Source organism: Daphnia carinata, chromosome 3 (genome assembly GCF_022539665.2).
Source record: "Daphnia carinata strain CSIRO-1 chromosome 3, CSIRO_AGI_Dcar_HiC_V3, whole genome shotgun sequence".
Lineage (NCBI taxonomy): Eukaryota > Metazoa > Arthropoda > Branchiopoda > Diplostraca > Daphniidae > Daphnia > Daphnia carinata.
This window is the reverse complement of record NC_081333.1, coordinates 2920928-2943049: the sequence shown is the minus strand read 5'-3', so window position 1 is coordinate 2943049 and position 22122 is coordinate 2920928. Positions and strand designations below refer to the sequence as shown.

Below are 22122 nucleotides of genomic sequence, written 5' to 3'. Positions count from 1 at the left end.
CGAAAATACGTCTTAACCACAACGTTAACGAAAATGAAATCACCGAACAAAATTTTGGGGAGAAATTAAGCCAACACATACATGTAGAATAAAACTATCGATTATTTTTCAGTTCCGCATCGCTCCCAATCAACGCTCATGGCCGTATAAATTGTTGACATCAAAAGTTTATAGCGTTACGGTATAGCATCCCGCCATTCATGAAATCCTATGAGAAAACCTGTTTGTCCAACAATTTTAGCTGTTCCAAATTTTCGACAAGGTCACGACGCTTTTCCGCCTAAAATATTGGCAAAGGAAGTGAGGAAATGAAAACATTTTAATGGCAGGTAGCCAGCGCTAAACTTCCTTGACGTCCACATCACAAACGGTACGTCAAATAAAATATCATGTACAAAAAAAAAATAAAATCAAATGCTTCAACACCAAAGTGGACTATCGAAAATGGACAGGTTTATGACTATAAGACAACAAGTTGTTTTCGAAAACAAAACTAGAAGCTTGTAAAAAAGAGCACAAGAGTGTCGCAATGTCCAGTCAGATAACAAATGATAAACGAATCCCTTTTCTTGTTTCCTTACTTGCTCAAAATGCGTCAATAACACAAAATGGCGAGTCCTGGCTTTTAGAAGGCATTGCTGGTATACAACTTTATTGGAACAAAAGTTGGAAAGCCGGCCAAGAGAACAAGAGAAAATCGAATCAAAGGATGTGTGTGTGTGTGTGTGTGCGTTGGCTCTATATAATAGCGGAATACAACGGTGTGTTGGCGGATTAATGTGCTGATCGATGGCCATAGCGTGTCGTATCCAGCTGTAACAATCTCAACGCGTAGCGCAATAGGTACTGTCCCAACAAGCAATGGTAATTCCGACTTTCCCCATTCTTCTGCCAAAAGTGGAAGCGGCACAATGTTATCCGCACCGCTAGAGCGTCACATGTCCGGGATGACACATCGTCGGATTAGCGAACATCAGTCGCACCAATAATAGGATAACCATATGCAACATGATAGAACGTTTAAGCTCCAATTTCATCTAGATGTAGAAACGTTGAAAAACGTGTGATTAACACGCAATGGTTTACCTGTTTGCTAACAATTGGCATCAATAAAAAATAGACGATAGGCTGGGCAAATACAAATCTAGCAGAGAAAGATAACGAATAATGATTTTACATTTTTTCTTAAATCAAAACGTGGGGATGCAATTCAAAGAAAATGAAGTGGTGTTTCAGGTTTTTTTCCGCATTTCGTTGGATCAGTTTTCCGCAAACGTATTCATTTTTCTTTTATGCAATGCATCCAAAGAGTCTTCACAAAAAGAACGTCGGAATGGGTTCATTATTCGCAACAAAAAAAAAAAAAAAAGAGAAACGAGATGCGCGTGAAAAGATTTGCTTAACGCCGTCTTTCTATGCGTAAATACATTCGTGTATTTTTCTTGAATCTAAATCAAAAATCTGGATGGCAGCCAACATCGTTACGAGCTGTCAGGCAAGAAATGATTTCACAACCAGATATATACACATACACACACACACACACATACCAGCTGGGAGAAAACTGGTACAGTTTTATGACCTGTTATAAAATAAATTGGTAGCAAGGCCGTTGATCGGGCAACGGCTATCGTCTTTTCATTCTTAGTTCACTTCAAAATATTCTGGAATCGATCCAACGGAATCAACAGCCTGCGTTCGATGAAGTTTACTAATAGAGCCACAACCAGCCACCAGAATCACGCGATAGAGTTTGGCTGCTACAACATCGATATGTGAAAACATTATGCGCATCTTAAAACATATTGGTTTAAACCAAACAAAAAACTGATAGAGTTTAAAGCGCTTCCGTTTCATTATGTTCCATCACATCGTTTTACATGACCGTGCATTTTAATCAGTAAGCAAGTTGCAAACTCTTTTAGCTCCTGTATCCTAATGCCAAGCGATTTTTGTGTTTTCAGTGGCTCTATAAAAACGAATCGGCCTATTATGCTTCCGGTCGTGCTTCATTAAAAATCAAAAGCCTCACCATAGAGGAAAAGAAGCAGCAGCCTCTCTTGAGCGGATCTGTAGGCAGAACACAGCCCGCCCGTTTTTGATTAAGTATGAGGTATGCAAATGTCTCGCACTCTATGCAAAGTGGTCCCACTCTATCGCGATCCAAATGGACTTCCTTGAACACCCACGGGTGCGTTCACTTCATTCGAAAACTGAACATAACTGTCTCAACATTATTGCTCCTTTTAGGTCATGATACATAAATTATTCGTTCAAGCTTCTAACTTTCGAGACTTAAGGTAGTTAAGGCAACATGAAATGAGGATTTGAAACAACATCGCCATTGGGGATGAAATCAAAAGTGCGACGAAGCGCTAAATTTTGCTAAACTTTAGAATCACGAACGTAATGGACGAAAATAAAATCGGACACGTTGCCAAGTTGGACTTGCATTGCGAAACTTACACAAACTGAACAACTTGGAGTGACACGCAATTAATATCGTCTCTATAACCTGAAAAAAAAAAAAAATAGCGACACGTAAAAGTTCAATCAAAACCGGGAAATTCAAAGGGCAATTCTCAAAATCCTTTGCACGTCACTTAGCTTGAAAAACATAGAAAACGCAGGAAATCTTTGAAGCGCAATGAACGATTTTTAATCTAGTGCTTACGGCTCAATGACCCCGGACAATATGGCCATCGACAAAAACCAAGAACGGAGCAAAATGTTGGCCCAAAGGAATACACCACAGTAATTGTATTAATGGAATAATCAAACATTAAACTCGATGGCTTTGGAAGCAATCCAGCGAAAGAACCTCTGAGAAATCCGCATCATCGTCTTAGGGCTTTCCATTTTTATCTTTTCACGATCAACGATCTCTACTGATTTTTTATTTTCAGCCAGAACGTGACCTGGTTTCGGCAACAGTAAATTTTAAGGATTCGTTTCGATCGGCTCGTCTTCCCTATGATGTTAATTTGCATTTCCAACAAGCGCAACTTAAACATTGTAGTTGCACGCGTAATGTAGGCGTCAATTTCCAGTGAAAAAAAAAAAAGCTTACTCAAAACTGAACTCACGCGCAAATAAGAAATGTAAGAAAAAATTTTACATAGTGTCGACTATTTGGGGAGTGATTAAATCAGTTTCAAACGTGGGTGGCACAATCGATTGCGCGAGCGCATATTTTGCCTGAAACAATTCCGACTGCGATTTTTCGCAATTAAATATTATGCTGGTTCTATTCCTTTCGTAGTGAGTGGCAGCGGCAATAAAATTTCGGCCAAAAAATAAAACGATATCCGGCTTTGGCCGGAGGCATCCTTGATCACGGCGGCAATTTCAAATCAAGACAGGAACTCTAAGAGCCTCAAGGGCGATCGTTTTCAAATGGATACAAAAGCCTTTGAAGTTCAGACTTCAGAGAACAACGATGACCGGTAATGTGTGTCAACCTGGAGGCTGACATTTTCTCAGCCGCTGTGATGTTCTCTTGTTCCTCGGAATTTACATATAGCCAAAATTATTACACAACAACGACTCAAATTATTCAGCGCCCAAACTCCGTGACGATGTTCCCAACCAAACAACAATGTCATTATTATACCTCACTAGGAATCTATTAACCTAAAACATAATCTAAATACAAAAGCAGTAACACGACGATAATGGAATAATACGAAAACCAAAAATTTCGATACTATCAGGTAGCGAAAAACGAAGAAAAAAAAAACGAAAATTAACTGTTGTGCTTCGTGCTCGGTTGACAACATTATTCTCTCTCATCGTGTTACATTTTTCTGCGTGAAAATGTGCGCAGACTCGAGCAGCTCTTTTCTTCGTTTTGCTTCTCTCCCGCACGCGTGCGTCCCCCCCGTTTCAAACCGACACTGTTTGTGACAGCCTATGCATTTCAGTCAGCGTTCGTGACTCGATTCGAAACCGACAGCCAGTTTTTACACGTCATTCCATCTTGCGTATTGTGTTTAGTTATCAATCTTAGGTAACACTGACACCTTTTCTCAAGCCAAAAGATGTCGCCCTATTTGCTTCTAGTTACAAACAGCCATTAAAACATGATTGGCTTTAAAGTGAGCGCATCATCGACAGTGAAGCAGATGAAAATCGCTGGATAAACAGGAAGGAAAAGAACTGTTTAACAATTTTAAAAAAAGAGTTCCTTAATGACGCATGGTGTGTAACCATCATGTCAATATCATTCCCCGTTTTCAAGTGCGCACAAATGCAAACAGAAATATGAATAACTCGTTTATACGTGTTCTTGCTAAGTTGGAAGTTGAACGGAACTTCAAATAGTCAGACAACAACGTGAGGTGCTGCGTGTCCGACATTTGTTTTTACAGTATTGAAAAGGAACAGCTTTTCAGCATTGGAAAGGTAACAACAAAAAATGAGAAATGTGTTTCTTTTGTCAGCGGGCGTGACCTATCTGTCCGTGGCTGAGCGTGTGAAATTCTCACGATGAACAACTTACGAAATACTTAAATGGAAAACCGAGACTGAAGTTAGTGGTGCCCGTTATTTAAACATAATGGGTACAATGTAAAAGAGGATACAACTCACATTTTTAGATCCAGTTAATAGCTAATGAAGGCCTAGAATTTACAGTTGCACATCTATTGAACATTTAAGAGCAATGAAATCATAATCTGTTTGATGTTCACTCAATCGTGCACAGTAGATTTTGTTATTTGAAATAATAAGTGAGGCTTTTGCTGCATTGACTTCAAACAGCCCTCACTAAGTGATAATTCAAAAGGCAAAATAAATAAAGTTTAAAAAAAAAAAAAAAATTGTAGACAACAATACAAGGTTGCTGTATAATTTTCAGCCAAACGGAAAATGAACTGCACGAACCATTGCGTTTGCTTTACCTTATCGTACCACCCCCGCTTTGATAGGTCGATCGCGTTAACCCAATAGATTCGAGATGATGCATTTCGACATGTTGATCTACTAAAACATGATACTTTCATGCTCCATACATAAATTTTTTAAAAAGGAAAATCGGCATGAAGAGGGACGCACCTCACATGGAACAAATGGCATTTTACCCATAAAAATTCAATAATCGGCTTTTGTTGTAAAGCTTGCAACGCAGCCTCATTTCTCAATTGGTCCATTAAGAGGCTTATTCAGATAAACAGGATAGGCAACGAGAACTTTACAGTAACTTAAAGATGTTTGCCAACTGAGAGGATTAGAAGCGAATTACATTAGGAGGGCACCTTTGTTTGCACGGAAACGCTAATAGTAAAAATATCCCAACAAATTAAATTAATAGTCACCGTACGTACGATTTAAAACAAATTGATTTTACCCAAATTGTTTCTCAATTTACGTTTCAAGTGAATCGCTATCAAAATATTTGATGACAAGAAGACATAGACAAACTCTCTGACTGTATTGATTGGTTCGTTGGGAACCCACGCGATAACATCTTCATTTTCCTCTTAGTAGCGAATGATTTTCTTTTTTTTTTTTTGTTGGGGTGTTCCCTTTTGTACCTCAGCAGCTTTTCCCTCGACGCCTATACGAAACGAGGCTGCTGGTGCGTTTCATATCAATTCTTCTCCAGCTCCGGTGGCACAGCGCTGCCGTAAATCCCTGACGTAAATCTAGGGCCACCATATAGGCAAGCCCTATCCGGTCAAAACATAGATACTATTGCGATGGGGAGATGAACGAATCCAAAGGAATCCCTTTATCGCAAACGAGAGCCACTTTAATGCGCATTGATTACATGAACAAGATCAAATGTAATTAATTGTTATTTCATCTTCTTTCGCTTAAAAATTTTGGGGGCTCAAAATGTCAAGACAAAATATTGCAATAGAAAAGAAAGAAATAAGAAGTCCCCTACTCGTTAATTAATAGCTAAACAAGATGGTTGTAACTATTAGAGACCCAATCAAGAAACAGAAGGCCGGAAGGGCCTAAATGTACACATGGGCTGATGCAAACAAATCTTGCCTCATTGCTATCTATACATGAGAGAAGCCAATCCTGTACCGATTCGGTCGGAATAAAAGTTCCTATTCCAACCACAAACGATGAAGCGAGTCGTAATCCGCAAGTCGAATAAAAAAAAATTGGTAAAAAAGATCCATCGTAGAACCATGTCCCGAGACTTTCCGGGATCTGCAATTCACGAGAACTGACTCTAGAGGAAAGAGAAAAAAAAAATGCTGGACAGAAAGAGACTTGAATGGCTAAATAGCGTGAAAAAAAAAATGTATGACGTGTTAATTTTTATGAGTGGCGCATGTCCTTCCATCACACGTCGATCTGCCTCAATTTGAGGTTTCCAAGCAACGGCCCCGTGTTTACGTGGCCGTTTTGCCATCCCTCACGAGTGCCATTCAACTTGCTCGTTTTAAATGTAAACACGTTGGCCTTTCCCAAAACTGAATTCTTCCTTATCTAGTCCTAATCCACTCATTTTTGAACGAATAAAATGCGAGAGGGAAGTCCATTTTTGTTTTGCTCCCAAGTGAGCTATTGTATAGTACAGAGTAGTCTTACTATTTGATCGTCTAGCAAACGCTTAATCTTGTCTCGGTGACAGATAACGGAGCTACTGTGTATTGACACAGGAACCGAGCAAAGTAACAATGTCATAAACGAGAACGACGTTGCTGCTCAAATGTCAAAGCCAGTTCCTATAGAACAATACCCCCAACATCCATGGAACAAGGAAAAGAGAAACGAAACTGGCTCATATCATATTAAATAACCCGCCCTCAAGCAAATCCTATCACCACAGAACCAGAAAATGAGTAAGAAAAAAAAAAAAAAAAATTATTAAGCAAAGGCATCGTCCGTAATAATCTTACGCCCCCCCCCCCAGAGGGTGTGTAACATAAAATGCAAGGATCGTAAGATATCCTCTTTCCCGAAATAGAAAATAATAATCATTGGATCCATGATTCAGTTCTCTTTTCGCATTCAGTGTAGGACGAGCAACGTCATCCATCCCGTTATCACGCCCCATTTTTCACCTAGACAAGTCGTGGAATGAAAACACTTACGGCAGGCAACCAGTCACACAAACCACACACACACACACACAGACGGTGCCCCACTGTATTATTCAGCTGCAGACAAAGACTAACTATTCCAAATCCATAAGAAACGGGGCGTAAAAAACGACCTTTTTTTCTTCACGCGGGACTCGCTGTTCTTTTTTAAGGAATGTTGGTACGCTTGACCACGTCTTCAATGTGCGCCAAATTTCCAGAGAGACCCGTAGACCAAGAGCAATTGGGTCAGATGAGATGGAAATAAAACAAGGAAAAAATCTTTCATTTTCCTTGGCTTCTTGCTGTCATTTCACGTCTTCTGCATGTTAATCTTTGCCGACCGGTTGTGCTCATCGTCGCGTTGCCCTCAACAGCTTCATACGCTTACTCATCGCTGATGACAGCTATCCCCCCACGCCATCCACAACAGCCGGCCGGGAAGCTAATGAAGTTTATGCGTGATGAGTTGTGGCTGCCGACACGCGTTGACGTCCCGCACCGGATGTTGTGGACATAAGAAACGCATGGACAACAATAGTCAAGACATTGACCTTTAATCTTTTCTTTTTTTTTTTTGTTTTGTTTTCAAATTATTTCGGTTTGCGTAGTTGGTGTGAGATGAAGTCGAAATTAAATGGAAAAGCGGGCAAAACAAAAAAAGGGGGAAGGGACAGCTGACATCGTTCACTTGCTGCGATTGAAATAGACGATGCATCAGGATGAAAAAGAAAAGGAGGTTGGTATAGGACTTTACATAGGGTGTAACAAATTAAAGAGGGATCAATACGGAGATTCAATTTCGATATGCGACAACTACCGCTGTTGGATCGCGTGGTCCTGCTGCTCAACCAACCAAACACATGCCTGTCTTGTTGTATTCAAAAATGCATAAAAGTTGAAATTTGATCCATCGCAACAATCCTTCACGGAAAAAAGGATAGTAGGGATCATGAAAGCAATCTTTAAAAAAAAAAGTTTCAAAAACTGTATATCTTTCCTATCGTTTCACAAAGTTTGTGACAACATAAATCCCTTACTTCCTCCCCCCTCCTTTTGTTTGTTAAATTCACATTTCGTTTTCGTTTCTCTTGAAAAAGAAAAATGCGAGAGAAAATCCGTTTTCTATTGGTAAAGAGTTGCCCGAAAGATGGACAAACATCGGACGTCATCTATCCATGCATTTTAAAGTCATGGCTTATACTATTGAAGAGGCTTTAACCTCTTTACTTGTTGTCCATCTTCGAAAGCACGATTCTCAGAAATGAACAGCAAACACACGCTCGAGCGTAAAAATGCCATATGCATCACATACCAAAACGTATAGCAATACCGATGTAAAAAAAAACGAAAGAATAGCAATTATTCCCGTTTCAAAAATGTGAATGATAGCTAAACGATGGCGTAAAACACATTTGCAGAAATAACTACGAATTTAATCTCTCCATTTTAGAAGGGGAACTGTTTCCACCTCAAAACGAATTTTAGAAAACAAAAACAATTTACTGGTAAAGTGCCACCTTAACAGCAATCCCGGATAAAGCAGCATTTAAATCCATCGTAGGTGGATCCATAAGGGATAAGGGCTCTATTCTGTTTTTTTCCATCCGCATAAATTGCTTTAAATTACACACAGCTTTTGAGCATAACAAAATAGAAAAACACAAGAAAAAAGCTTTATCATTTAATGGATCTCTAGGATGGCGCATAATCCTCGTTCTGGCGTACCTTTAGCGTCTTGTTTTTTAATGATATCTGGGATTTACTATTGCCTTTAACCGAGTGACCATTGCACTAAAAAAGAAAGTATCTTGGTCAACCCCATCTCGTCTTTTAATTTCCTAACTCAAAAGATTTCGGTAACAAAATAGGAAATCGCCATTTTTATTTCCATTTTTACGGCCCGTTTGGCTTGGAAGACAAAGACCAACTGCCATCATCAAGAGCTATGACGCTCTTCGTCTAGTTTAACCTAGTAAAAAAACGGGTGTCGGTAAAGCAACGTGACATAACAGGATAAAAGTTTGTTATCGCCATCGGAAACCGCAAAAGAACGAAGAAATAAGGCTACAATAAATGAGAAAAAAGCACAGCCAGTTTCGTTCTAGAAGAAGACATAACAATAGATTGCCATTTTGTTTCTTTGTTTGAAACTTGTGTAAAAAATCGTTATGAAACATTCGGATGGCAACAAAGGGACGTCCATGTTGTCATCGCCTACGTCTGTTCCTACACAGTTTGGGTAACACGCACAAAGAAAACGAATGAAAAAACAATATTAAATTTTTGCAACGACCTAGTTTAGATGTACGATCGACGCGGGTTTTTCTTAGAGGAAATCAGCTGAAAAAAAAAATATTTAAAAAGGACAAGTGGGGGTTGACGAGTAGTACTGCACATGCCGCGCATCTTCTACTTTTGGCTTTGCTTCCGCCAACGAACATAAAGAACAAGGCCAAATGAGTAAAGAAACAGCTCATTAGATTAATTGTTAGACCGCTAGAGCCAGAAACACAAAGATCTTGTTAAAAAAAAAAAAAAAAACAGAAAAGAAAAAGATAAACGAAGTCTTCAAAACAAACCAAAGTTAAAGTCTACAAAATACAATTTCAGGTCATTTATAATTTTCTTTTCCTTCAATAGAGAAACAAAATAAAACTGGTCCTTTCGCAAACCAAGAATCCAATTTTAAAGAGCCGTAAAAGTAAATAACATTTTATTCAGGAGTAGACAAAGTGGCAACGCAGGTTTAATTCTCGCAATCTACTTTTTCAGGCGTAAAAACGTTAACAACTCCGACGTGTAATTAAGAACCATTTTACAACTTGCTACTAAATTGATCTTTAAACATGTAGAAATATTGAAACTTCAAATGCATAAAGTCAGCTCTCGTATTAGCCATGTGCGTATTCGCTGTGCTACTATAGCGCTTCGCTTTGTTAAAGAAACAGCTTAAAATGACGTCACCGCATCTTTCGCAAGCACTCTTCATTGATCGGCTTCCGACTACAGATTCTCATGTCCTTCACGGCGGTTGCATTTAAAACGTTGTTTATTTTTTAAAAGTGAAAGTGGCAAGGTTTAGCAAAGGTCGTCTGAACGTCATCGTATTACGGCATAAGAAAACGTTTTCATTGCTCATCCCACACGATATTTCGCAGTGGCATTGAAAGGCAAATCAATAGAAAAACAGAAACTACCCAGAATAAAAAGTAATAAAATGAAAGATAAACAAAAAAGGCAAAAGTGTACAGGAGTTTGTGCCAACATCAAGTGCAAATTGCGACAAATACGAAACTCGAACCATCGTAGCCAATGCGTCTGTGTAACATGACGCACGTCGTTCGATGAAAGATATTTTTAAAAATCTAAAAGCCTCTCAATTCACCATCATAATACGACGATAAAATGGTGTCTTTATGCTCCACCAGGCTATTCAATTTCGTTTGCTTACACATCCGTTCGGCGAAGAATCCAGTCTCTATCAATAGATGTATTTCAGTCCCGGCGTGAGTGAAATACTACCCCCACGGTCAAAGTAAAAAAATGTCGCGAGATCCACCAAAATGATCGATAGAATGAATCCGTCCGCGAGAACTTGCATGGCCAATGGACGTGACAGTTTCTTTAGCTCGAAAAGAACATTAAATATGCCCCATCGCTGCAGTTACGCCTGTGAAAAGAGAGATGATAGATTGCACCCTGCAGTGCATGGATAAATGGTAGCTGTCCAATTTCGCTCAACTTGCTGTGCGAAATTGAGTTTACTCCAATGGTACTACAGGCCGCAAGCATATCTCACATTTTCTCGACAGTAGACAGTCTCAAGTAAACGTGAGAATTACACAGCGATAACCAGACAAGTTAAACATGTGCCATTTTTTTGCAATCTTCAGAAAACACCTCCATTTCTTAATTGGAATTAAAAGCAAAGTGGCCTACCTCTTCAAAATGAGGGTAAAACAGTTAAAGCTAATGTATGTGCATGTGTGTATGTATGTCCTTAAATGTATAGAGAAATAAATCGAATTTGAGGAGGATCTCATCTACGATGGTATTGCAAACAAAAAGCGTTTGACTTAACCTTTGAAAACAAGAGCTGCAAATGGTTAAGACATTGTTTTCTATTCATTATCGAGCCGGACGCTTGAAAAATAGAACAAGTGCTGACACAAAATAACAGTAGCTGTTTTATTCTTTTGGCCCGCGCTAGCAATAAAAACTGCCGGTGCGAGACGCTTGTCGATATTAGTCCAGAATCAAGTTGAACGTCATAACACGTAAAAAAAAAGCACGTAAAGCAGCCAAAACATCCGAGTTACGATGGCCGAGTGCCATCGGTGAATCCAATGCCCCAAGGATAATAAGACGACAAAAATAAAAATAAATGTTTTGTGACTGTTGGAGGTTCACAGGGTCGAACTAATGGGACCCCAACGTGACACTGAATAGACCAACAACATTTCTTTTTCTTTTTATCTTTTTTTTTTTTGGCTCGGAATCTTTCAAATAAAACTAAAAACATTCTCATGACACGTTCATTGTCTCGAAAGCTGTGACAAGTTCGAGACGTAATTTATTCGTTCCAACCCCGGCTAGCACGACTCCATTAGAATGAAATATCCAAAGACAGTGGAAATAGTCCCCCCCAATACACTCCTATTAAATATTCAAAGATTGTTAACTACTGAACATACGAGATACAAAGTCAGTTACAAAAAGATTGGTTAGTAGATGGAAATGAATAATGCCCTAGATATGCGATTCGAAGCGAGCAAAAGATGGAAAAATGCAAGAAGTGATAACCTATGTTAATCTAATTATCATCCATTAAATGTCTGCTTGCCTAACACGCCCCCTCCCTTCTGCTCGTTTCGCCCCGATTTCTCTTGTATCAAATCTCTTTTTTTCTCTTAGGACAAGGGTGAATCACAACTCGCACGTATCGATTTCAACAAAATGATTGGTTGTAATATACTGGTTCGCAACTTCGCCATTTTCCTGGCCGGCATGATGACGCATATTTCAGCTGTTGGCGATTCAACCTTCACATCATCGATAGGTAATAAAAACCTACCATTAACCCGACCTTTAATCGAAAAAAATTTACGATCCAATACAACAAATTTCAAATATTTTTCCGCACCGCTATTTGAGTTCCTATTTGATTTCTATTTTGAAAACGTCAAAATCAATATCTAAACGATTTCAATCGACAAGTTGGATTTTTAAAGGAAAAGGGAAGATGGCAAAGCGTTTTCAACAACAAAGGCAGGGACTAAATGTTTGGACATCGTGCCACTAGACTCTAAAGCGCAGCATTCGAAATGTTTGAACTTCCCGCCCCACGTGATGGATCGTGCCGTCAATAGCAGAGCAGGGGGACATTTTCGGATGCGTTAAATCATTCGATAGTGTTCACCACTACCTACAATATCTTGAATGACGTACATAAAAGTCTTGTTTGCAAACACAGCAAACATTTAAATTTAATACGAAACATTTAAGACGTCAATGAATTCTTTAAGCGACGTAGAAAAGCGTTTTTGTAGATAGCAGTACAGCTCAAATGCTATAAAATTGCTGATTATAGCAGATTAAACTGGCTGATGTTGCACATCATTAAAAAAGAGCCAATCAGCTTAAAGACATTCCCATTAAACGAAATTGTGACAAATATAATAAAAACACCAACTACTTCCCACCACCAAGTTCAAATAGAAAACGCTATGTCGGAAATCAGTACAGCGTAAGTCAAACATTGAAATTAATACCAATTCATTTAAACTGTTCTGTCAATCAATCTGCTGCTAGTATTTCGCGCTTTTGATCTTTACGGAGCACAAGAACTAGCAAAAGTTCATACAGACAAAGCTGTTTTCAAAGAAAGATCGATGCTTTCATCAGCTGCTTCGTGAATATGCGATCGCCGTCTACTGCTCTAGATCCAACGCCAAATAATCAACAAGCGCCACTCAAGCATGAATAATTCCGATAAACAGAGATCCTTACTCATTGGCATGTTTCTCATTCTCCGCTATCCTTCACAAAAAAAAAAAGAATACTTGCGGGATTAGTCCATTTAACGATCGCTTTAGATATTCGTTCCGCAATGTAAACAAAACGGGGATGGCAGTAAACACGCAAACAAAACAACCATTATCCCTCCGTCCGGAAACAAAGTATAAGGAACATGTCCTATTTAAATGATGGAATGCGCAAGTCGGAGAAGAAAATAAGAAAATATAAATCAATCGACCATATTGTTACGTATCAGCAAAGTCCCCGACTCTATCATTCCGATTAACAACAATGATAGCGTCGACAAGATAACAATATAACAAAGCAAAAAGGGACCAAAGGGACGAGCCATTCTGTTAACTAGTAATGGTTTAAAAAAAAAAAAAAATCCAGCATCATTAACAGTCAACGATGCGCTTCCATATTCTATCGCCACAATGGGACGAGTCCGTTCTCCTAGCTTCCGTGTAAAATAAAGAGCCAAGTTCTAGAATAGCTAGCCAACATGCTGTGGGATTCAAAACATGTTTTGATTACGCAGAAGCTGACGTAGCCGCTAACAATCCAGACGTCGTAGCAGCCGGAACTGCTAAGCTACGTATGTTGGCAGCTTCATTAACGTCCAGCGGAGTTGCTGTAGAGCTGGAAGAGCTCCTTCCAGAAACCATCGAGAATGGCACGACCAATCACATGACCGTCTTACAGGGTGACACAGCTTTACTTCCCTGTAAGGCTTACAGCCTTGGCCAGCGAACGGTATAGTACTTTCTATTTGTCTCCTTAAAAGATAAATCCCATAAAAAATAATTCGTTCAAAAATACAAACTCGATCGCTGTGTGCCATGGTGATGAATGAAACGTCATCCCCATTCGGTAGTAAAAAGACGCCCTGTGAAATTCCATCCCCGAATTTTCCGATGTAGTGGTATAATTCTGGATTAAATCGAATCAAATGGAGAGAAAGAGCGTTTTTTAAAGTGCTAGTTCTAGTGACAGCAGTGCTGTTGTGGCAACCGCCATTATTCATGTCACTATCGAATTTTTGATCTTACAAAACGATCGTTTATCGTGGACTTGTATTTACTATCCATGGCATTTGAAAAAGAAAACTTTCTTGGAATACGACCAAGTACGAAAATAGAAGCTTGAAAGATTACGTCTTCAAAATCATAACTGGAAGTTGTTATCGAATCAATAGAAAAGCCATTATTCCCGTCATTTTTTTCCATAGCAGTAAGCAAATTAAGGGCTCTATTTTTAGATAGGTTTTTTTTGTGTATGTTCGTTCACTAGTCAGAGGAATGTCAAAGCAGAACTAAAAAAGAATGTGCAATGCCAGATGCACGCAGCCATATTAATTTGAAGCAAAGGAAAAAAAAAATACAAGTATAAAACCATGGCGATTTTTCAAAGAATAGATTTCTCTATTTCGAGACTAAATCATATAAAGATGCTAAGTGAATCATGTCAAGCAAGTTCAAATGCAGCTTTGCCATTAAAGACTGCACAAAAATTCAAGATTTAGGAGTTTTTTTTTAACCAAAAAAGCAAATGGTTACAAATTCATGAATCTAGTTACGGTGCATAAAATAAACCATCAAAGCAAGCAGTGGCACTTCCCAATCTTTCCAGCAAAGATGCACTCAATTTTCACCTATTCTCACCGCAATATGTATATCCCAAAATCCTGCATTTCAAAACCTCTCACTACAAAAATTTTCTGCGCGATTGCTGTAATAAAAACCCTCACATCAATAAGGCAGCAACACGAAAACAGTTAACGTCTGCAAGCTTGCTAAGTGATCGATATGTGTACGCAAACTTGTTGAACAATGCCTGCCTACTTTGCCATTCCCAGAAACAAGACGCTCACAGTAAAACAAGCACAACAAAAAAGTAAAACAAAACTTTCGACATACTCGACTTTCAAGGGAAAACATAATAAAGACCACACTGTCAAGACGTGACCGTGGACAAAATTAACTATATCAAAAGCTGAGTTCTGTAATAGCAATAAAATACGGAGTACACCCGTCGCTAATTGCTGTTCGCAAAGTAAGGATAATACGTCAAAACAATCCTACCTTTTGTGACGGTGTCTTCCTAGATGCAAGCAAAGACGAATTTACTGGAATACTTCCAATTACACGGCCTCTTGGCTACAACTTTGTCGAGTTTGCCATCACGAAGGGTGTCGTCAATGTGCTCTCTGGTTGTCAAAGGAAAACCTTTCTTCTAAAGATAAACATATAGAAAATTAAATTTCTCTTCAAAACTATGGAAACATAGAAAATTAATTGGACTCAAACAGGCCACATTAGCAAAAATATTTATTCGAAACACAGACAATAAAATGAAAACAAGATGAAAACTTACCCAGATGAAACACACTGGAAAAACTTCATTTGCACTCTTGGAGAACACCCATTTCATTTTCGAAAGTCACATACGTCCCACAGTTTCAAATCAAACAGCATATGCAAGAAATGTTCTAGTTCACAGACGTTGAAACACACCAAAAAATTGCATTGTGGTTGCTATGCTAGGTGTCACGACACCCAGTTCTCAACTATCTTTGATTTCCTGACGATTTATCGCACTAAAATAAAGACCTTGGAACATCCATTAAGAATAGGAAATTGGGTAGTGGTAATGAAAATATCGAGAAGGTTTTTTGTGTGCAGTTTGGCGGGAAATGGCAGAAAACGCCCCTTTTCTAGAAAACTTCCCCCTACCCCCAAAAACAAAAAACCAGAGTTGCATTTATGATCCACATAATATTATATCACCTTTCTACGCAAACATAACGTCAATACAATTTCGAGATAAAAGTAAGACACGATTGGAAGTAAATTTAGGACTTAAACTTGCACCGTTTTAAAAGATTCGGATCAATTCTTTTCAAAATAAAGTGACGCAATCATAAGCATGATGCAATGAAAGGGGAAGCCTCTTCTCTTGCACAAGTCGTCCCTCCATTTTTGTTCTCTACAACTCTTTAAAAGATTGAGATTTATTTGTTTATTCACGATGCCTCCGATTTCGTTGTTTGTCGTTAGTTATTGACGTGCACGGCGTATCTGCCTCGATGATCGGCTTATGGTCATGAACTTTCCTTCTTTAAGACGGTAAACGTTTTAGACCACTAGAGCTGTTGCTATAGTTTTGTTTTCCTCCTCTGAACTGCTCCTGTTAGTCCCATATTCTTTTTTTCAAAATCAGGTCTTACAGCAACAACATCTCGTAAACAAGTTTAAATAAAACATACGAAAAAGCACAGATGGGATGTGAGAATCGTTTCCTTCAACTATGGAATTGATTACTTACCGTAGTGAAGTTGTAGCATAGCAGCAGGCACAGTTCCCAATCACCCGAGCTTTGTATTTTCGTACGAGACACCTGTCAACGGGCCCCTTTTCGTTGCAACGTACGTTTTACGTACTGTCATAGTTACGTTCAGAATAAGCTATGAGTTGCACGAGTTCGCTTCATATAATTAAAGCAGAGCCAGTGCCAGCACACTTTGGGTGGTAAAACTTGATCATTAGTCGGAAGTCCTAGGAGAATCCTCACATATACACAAGATGTGCAATGCAATTTTTAATGTAATGTGGTGACTTTATTGTTGGCTTTTGGTGCATTATGGGCACTGTACCACTTCTCATGGCTTCAGTATACCACCATGTGTGTCATTAGTGTTGGATGGAACTTGATTATTGATTGTTGTTGGATTAAAGTGTAGTTAGTATTCTCGTCGTTGCCCCTCTGAATCCCATTTCATTATCCAATTTTGACAGGTTTCGTGGATTAGACGGAGAGACTGGCACATCATGTCGTCCGGCAGTCACGTCTACACAGCCGACAGCCGTTTCAGCGTCCTCAACCGGCCCGGTTCGCCTGACTGGATTTTGATGCTCAAATCACCTCAACTTCACGACTCGGGCACTTATGAATGCCAGGTAAAAGAAAATCAATGATTCGTGAGGCAAAGAGATTACCATGTTCCCTATGTTCAGATTTTTTTATGCTGAACGCAAAAGACATGTGTACTCAAGTTAACCAAGATAGGCCAAACAAGTTTATCACTGGTGAATCGTCTTAGAATAATAATAGGCAAAGGAAGAAGGAAATGCACGACTTTTTGAGTCATGGAAACGAGTACTGTTTGACATGTGTGTAGATTACGTGAGGATTCGACAAATGCATGGACTACGTGACGATACGGGCGAATGGTTTGAGACCCAGAAAAATCCATAGAAGTCTAATGAAAGAAAAAGTCAGACAGTCTGAACACAAGAGTCCTCTACTTGTTTAGTTACCTGCTAAGTAAACACCAATTCAACTTGATATTGGTTTGGTCACGAACAGGACGTATTGCGTCGGTTCTCATCGTTTCTTGAGTAACCCCACGTTGCACGGACACGCCCTCAGGAATGCTAATAACAAATGGATTTTTCTTTTTCCCGAGATAGATTGCAGGTGGACAGGGACAAGTTTCGCATTTTATCGAACTTTTGGTTTGGACGCCTGTGGCTTCCGTAGTCGAGGGTAGCGAACATCACGTTGAAGCTGAGAGTAACATCCAGCTGCACTGCAAACTTCACCCGGAATCGAAGAATCACAGCAATGGGAACGATACAGACGTCAACACTGGCGTCGAAGAACAGCAGACCAAATTTCCTCAGCTGACTTTACCCACGGTATAATTCATCATTACCTTTCCTTTTGATCGATTCAAGTCCAGCAATTTCAATAAAACAGGTGGGAGGAGGCGGCCTACCGTTCGTTTGGTTCCATAATGGCCGGCCGTTGATTCACGGCAGCAAATCATCCGCCGGATTAGGATTGGTGTCTGTTTTCTTGGAAGGCGTATCCGAATCGGACGCTAGCAAAAGAGACTGGATGGCATGGACCAGCCGCCTGGTGATCCAGCGTGCAGATCCGGCTGATTCCGGCAATTATACCTGCGTACCGTGGAGAGGGAAGGCCGTCTCAGTCAACGTCTTCGTCTCACAAGGTGAATTGGCAATCGATATTTGCTCCAGCGCTTTATTATCCGTCATTTATGGAATGTTTTTAGTTTAAAAGAATTTTGCTGCTACGCTATTGGTCCTTATTTTTTGTAGTTGAATTCCGCTAGTTCTTTAAATAACGATCGCGGTGGAATTGCAAACGGCGTACAGTGCTGCCCGAATGTGAAATGAAAAGTAAACAGGATTAAAAGCGGCACAATCAAATGCTACTAGATACTCGGCAAATGTTTTTGTTACTCTGATCGAGCATTTGCAAACACACGGACAGATGAACACCGAGACGTGAGATAAAAAAGAAATCCAAGTGCGTCATTGAACCGATCTACATTTCTGATTGATCGGCCTTGTGAATGAAACGCAGTTGTCAGTTCAATCCCACCCACTTAAATGAAATTATTTTTTCTGTTTTATCCCTAGCCCGAAAACGGATAGTCTGGGTCGCAAGAAAAAAGGAAGCACTTTCCTTTAAGACTCTTGAAGGAGAGTGTTTGTCAAATGGGTGAAGCGTAACCCGACGACGAAAATGGAAAAAGTGGTGAAACAAATTGACTTTAGAGACTTGAACGTGAAAGTACAAGAACAAGAGAGACACAAAATAGTGTTAGCAAAGAATAGCTACTCGATCTTGTTTTGCAAAAACTCTTTTAAAAAGCCACCCTCTTTCCCTAAAAGAGAAAAACAAAAGAAACATCTCATTCCCTCTTACTTTGTTTCTTCCCTTTTTTTTGAAAAATGTCATGTGCATGACGGTTTTCGTTCGTCGGTTCACTGTTCGATTAAAACGTCGTACTGTCCTTCTGTTTCTTTTTCCTGTTCTCAGGGTCCTCTTCAATTTGATTTATCTCCTCGCATGTTTGTGGCATTTCTTACTCACCGACTCTTCGCGTTTTAAATGAAGAAAAAAAAAAGGGATTTTTGACTGGATTTCTTTTGTTTTCTCTCCTATCTGCATTGCATTTTTCCTCCTTTTAAAACTGTTTGTTCGCGTGTTGGGGATTGAACGTTTCACTTGTCGAATATCTGGCGTGTTGGTGTCAGACTGTGCTTGATTTTCCTATTCCGGCTTGGGACGTAAAATCCGCTTAAAGTTCCTCAGTTTGGTGTAAAAACTTCTTCGATTTTTCCATGATGTTGACGAAAAGAATTTTTTGTCAGTTTTCGAACGATTGTGCCATGGGAATTTGGTATTCTCTGTCATCCAGACTTTGTTTGAAGTTGTTGTTGGATCGATCTGAAAGTGTGCCGCAAAATAGTTAACTTTGCGCAAGGTTGTCAACATTCGCTGAACGCAAATTATCAATAAAGCACAGACGACAATCTCGTCATAATTGTCCGCACGTTCATTGTAATCAGAAATTATACCACCTCCTTCACCTGCACGGAATGGTTGTAATTAAAATTCAAAGTTCATCCGGCGCACGATTTTTAAAAAATGTTCCTTTAAACAAGAATTGTCTGAACATTTCCACGCAATTTTTTTCTGATGATGTTTATGGTCCAGAGGGAAAATATTGCGGCTGGAAAGGGCAATTATTTTTGCAATAAGAATGTAACGTATAATTCCTTTTTAACGAATTGATCAGGTGATCGACCAGCGGCGGTTCAAAGGCAGTCAGCGCTGAAATCTTCCATTCCACTGAATGTGCTCATCTTCGGATTAAATTTCCTTCTTCTTCAGATCCCTCTTCAAGATCGATGATCCTCTGTTGCTTTGTTCTTTTTTGTTTCAAGGTTCCACAAGCAGTCATCTTAACTGTTAATCCTTATTGCATCGGTGCCCGTATGTGTACAAAGATTCTTCTCAATGAAAAAAAAAAGCAGATAACAATTTAAATCTTGGAAATTTATGGCATTAAATCTTATCTCTCTTTTCAATGTTTACCGCGTTTCTTTTCCCTTCTAACGGTTTCCTTGACTTTCAAAAATACGCGCGTCACTAAGTGCAAATTCTATCTCGATGTTTGTATGAGTTCACTGTACTTGATTCTAAATCCTAGAAGGAAAATAAAACAAAAATAAAATATTCTTATTGCTATGGAATAATTTATGTTTCTCTCTTTTGTCTACGTTTTGAGAGCAATGACATTCATTGAACTGAATGGCGGAAAAAAAAATAGTTGAATACACATACACACTATCATTTGGCATCAGTTTTCTTGGCCGCTGCTTTCTTCTCCTTGTCAACGTCGATAATGTACTGCAACAAATCATTGAGGCCCGAGAATTCCGTGCGACCCTGTGGCGTGTTCCGCGGAATGGCCGGCAACCAGCCACCAACTTTCAGTCGAAACTCTTTCAACTGTTGAAGCAAATGGAGTACACTAGTTAGATCATACGCAGTGGTAAACTGCCGAATTGAGGGAGCAACGGAATAAATGTGTACGATTGTATACTAGATGGTAACAACTACTAAGAAATAGAATCGCTTGAAATAAAACGGTGAGATAGTATTTGATATAACAATATCCGCCATCCAGTTACGACTGAGGCTAACTAGAAAGTCGAACGCAGCATCCTGGTTTTCACGCGCTCCAATGAGCTTTTCTTAGGCCTTTAAAAAAGGAAATTGTGAACGACAGTAGATACGGTGGAATAAGAAACGTCACTCTGTACTTGAGATTTTTTCCCATCAACGGTTTTTCCCCATTGTTGGACTCTGAAAACTATTATGCTCATGCTTTCAGGCACTACCGAAGCAAATAAGAATCCTTTGAATTGATAGGTAGAATAAAGTTTAAAATAACTGAGATTAGATTCGTCACACATAAACCACAGTTTGTGCCGATGTCTTTTTCCTTTAGAAAGAAGACGCGATCCTATTGATGAGAAATTTTTGCTTCCCTTACAGTGTCCTGGGCTTGGCCTATAGATAATTTAGAAAGCCTGGCCACGGACAAATGTAATCCATCGGGAAAAGAGTGAAGTTGCAAAACATTAAGCCGATTTACAAATGAACTTTGAAAAGAAGAAGTCTCTTATCCTGCACAAAGTTGGCCTAGTTTTTGTAGTAGTGCATTGCAAGGCTTTATACTTACGTCATTAACGGCCATAAGCTTCCAGATGCCGTAAAAGAGGACGGAACAGCCGGTCACCGCATAGAGAGTGCCCCAGCCAAGTGCCCGAATAGCTAAAGATGCACCCGGTTCAGCAGATCTAATCGATACGGGGCCACGCCTCCTCATTGCTGTAGCTGCTTCACTTGTGGTTGGTTCTGATCCCTGTTTTTCGAAGCGTCCGGTCAGCCCTTGATCGAAAAAATGAGGATCCTTTTTCTTGGCTGCAGCAAGAGTCGTTCCAAACCCAAACAAAATTGAGACACCAGTCACACCGGCGAGAAACGCAGCAGCTATTTAAAATAAATAATAACAACAATAAGACGAAAATTTCAAACCACTAAACTCTGGTAAACTTTAGGTGCAATAAGAAAGTAGGATACTTGATAATTTAGTATTTAGTGGGATGAAAGCAAAAAGCTAATTTGTATTGACATACATAATAACCGAAAAAATGAAAAAAAAGTGCTGTCTGAAATAGCTTGTGGAAAAGCTATTGGATCAAAACAGATTACAGCACAGAGACATTTACTAAAGTTTACGGTTATTAATGCCAGCGAAAAGACAAATTGACTGGCATAGTAATACAAACAAACATTTCTGTTACTTGACGAACACAGCTTTACATCTAGCAGCAATTTTATTTAAGATATTTGTATTACATTACATACATACATTTAATATTAAGTTTTTTTTTCTAGCTCAATGTCAAGCCAGTTATGAAAACCATACTGTGTGTTGCCTTCTCTTGTCACTGACTTGTCTTATGACTATGTACCTTTGGCTTTGAAGGCTCTATCATCTTTTTCTTTTGTGGATAATGTGCTTGCTTCACCACTTATAACAGGACCCTGATTTGTTTCATCTTTGTCCATGACTAGTAGAAAAAGTCGCGATAAGCCCAAGCTCTAATCATGTGCTTTTAGAGCCATGTAAACATCGTAGCAGACTACACAAACTTACACACGG

General features: G+C 39.3%; 2 protein-coding genes and 1 long non-coding RNA gene across 5 annotated transcripts in view; 1 reads left to right on the top strand and 2 right to left on the bottom strand.

Moving 5' to 3' along the window:
- LOC130693339 (uncharacterized) overlaps nucleotides 1-15628 on the bottom strand; it is an 18778-nt gene extending 3150 nt beyond the window's left edge. Inside the window, exons 1-3 of one of the 2 annotated variants that reach the window (XR_009001667.1) lie at nucleotides 15444-15628; nucleotides 15152-15302; nucleotides 11578-11705 (exon numbers count right to left, since the gene is read on the bottom strand). This is a non-coding gene — a long non-coding RNA (uncharacterized LOC130693339). Of the gene's footprint in view, nucleotides 1-11577; nucleotides 11706-15151; nucleotides 15303-15443 lie in introns of those variants that run through there. The other variant, XR_009420687.1, reaches the window with a different exon arrangement.
- LOC130693293 (uncharacterized) lies at nucleotides 4187-20125 on the top strand. Its single transcript, XM_057516423.2, has 7 exons — nucleotides 4187-4404; nucleotides 11964-12108; nucleotides 13609-13823; nucleotides 16865-17026; nucleotides 17540-17767; nucleotides 17829-18084; nucleotides 19684-20125. The coding sequence occupies exons 2-7, from the start codon at nucleotides 12006-12008 to the stop codon at nucleotides 19797-19799; spliced, it is 1080 nt and encodes a 359-aa protein (XP_057372406.1). The 5' UTR covers nucleotides 4187-4404; nucleotides 11964-12005; the 3' UTR covers nucleotides 19800-20125.
- On the bottom strand, nucleotides 19766-22122 carry LOC130693319 (transmembrane protein 242-like). 2 transcript variants are annotated; one of them, XR_009001658.2, is made up of 5 exons: nucleotides 21932-22122; nucleotides 21136-21446; nucleotides 20232-20399; nucleotides 19983-20093; nucleotides 19766-19897 (listed from the first exon to the last, which is right to left on the bottom strand). XR_009001658.2 is itself a non-coding variant. In XM_057516452.2 (3 exons), the coding sequence occupies exons 1-3, from the start codon at nucleotides 22026-22028 to the stop codon at nucleotides 20238-20240; spliced, it is 570 nt and encodes a 189-aa protein (XP_057372435.1). In that variant the 5' UTR covers nucleotides 22029-22122; the 3' UTR covers nucleotides 20119-20237. The 2 variants fall into 2 exon arrangements, 1 of the variants encoding a protein (XP_057372435.1); XM_057516452.2 differs by lacking the exons at nucleotides 19766-19897; nucleotides 19983-20093 and having other exon boundaries at nucleotides 20119-20399.

Bases quoted from the DNA above. Each gene is read 5' to 3' on its own strand.
- LOC130693293 (XM_057516423.2), top strand. From the start codon at position 12,006: ATGATTGGTTGTAATATACTGGTTCGCAACTTCGCCATTTTCCTGGCC. The intron at 17,027-17,539 runs GTAAAAGAAAAT...TTCCCGAGATAG, and splicing joins CGGGCACTTATGAATGCCAG to ATTGCAGGTGGACAGGGACA. The intron at 17,768-17,828 runs GTATAATTCATC...TCAATAAAACAG, and splicing joins CTCAGCTGACTTTACCCACG to GTGGGAGGAGGCGGCCTACC.
- LOC130693319 (XM_057516452.2), bottom strand. From the start codon at position 22,028: ATGGACAAAGATGAAACAAATCAGGGTCCTGTTATAAGTGGTGAAGCA. The intron at 21,447-21,931 runs GTACATAGTCAT...TATTTTAAATAG, and splicing joins TAGAGCCTTCAAAGCCAAAG to CTGCTGCGTTTCTCGCCGGT. The intron at 20,400-21,135 runs GTAAGTATAAAG...TTGCTTCAACAG, and splicing joins AGCTTATGGCCGTTAATGAC to TTGAAAGAGTTTCGACTGAA.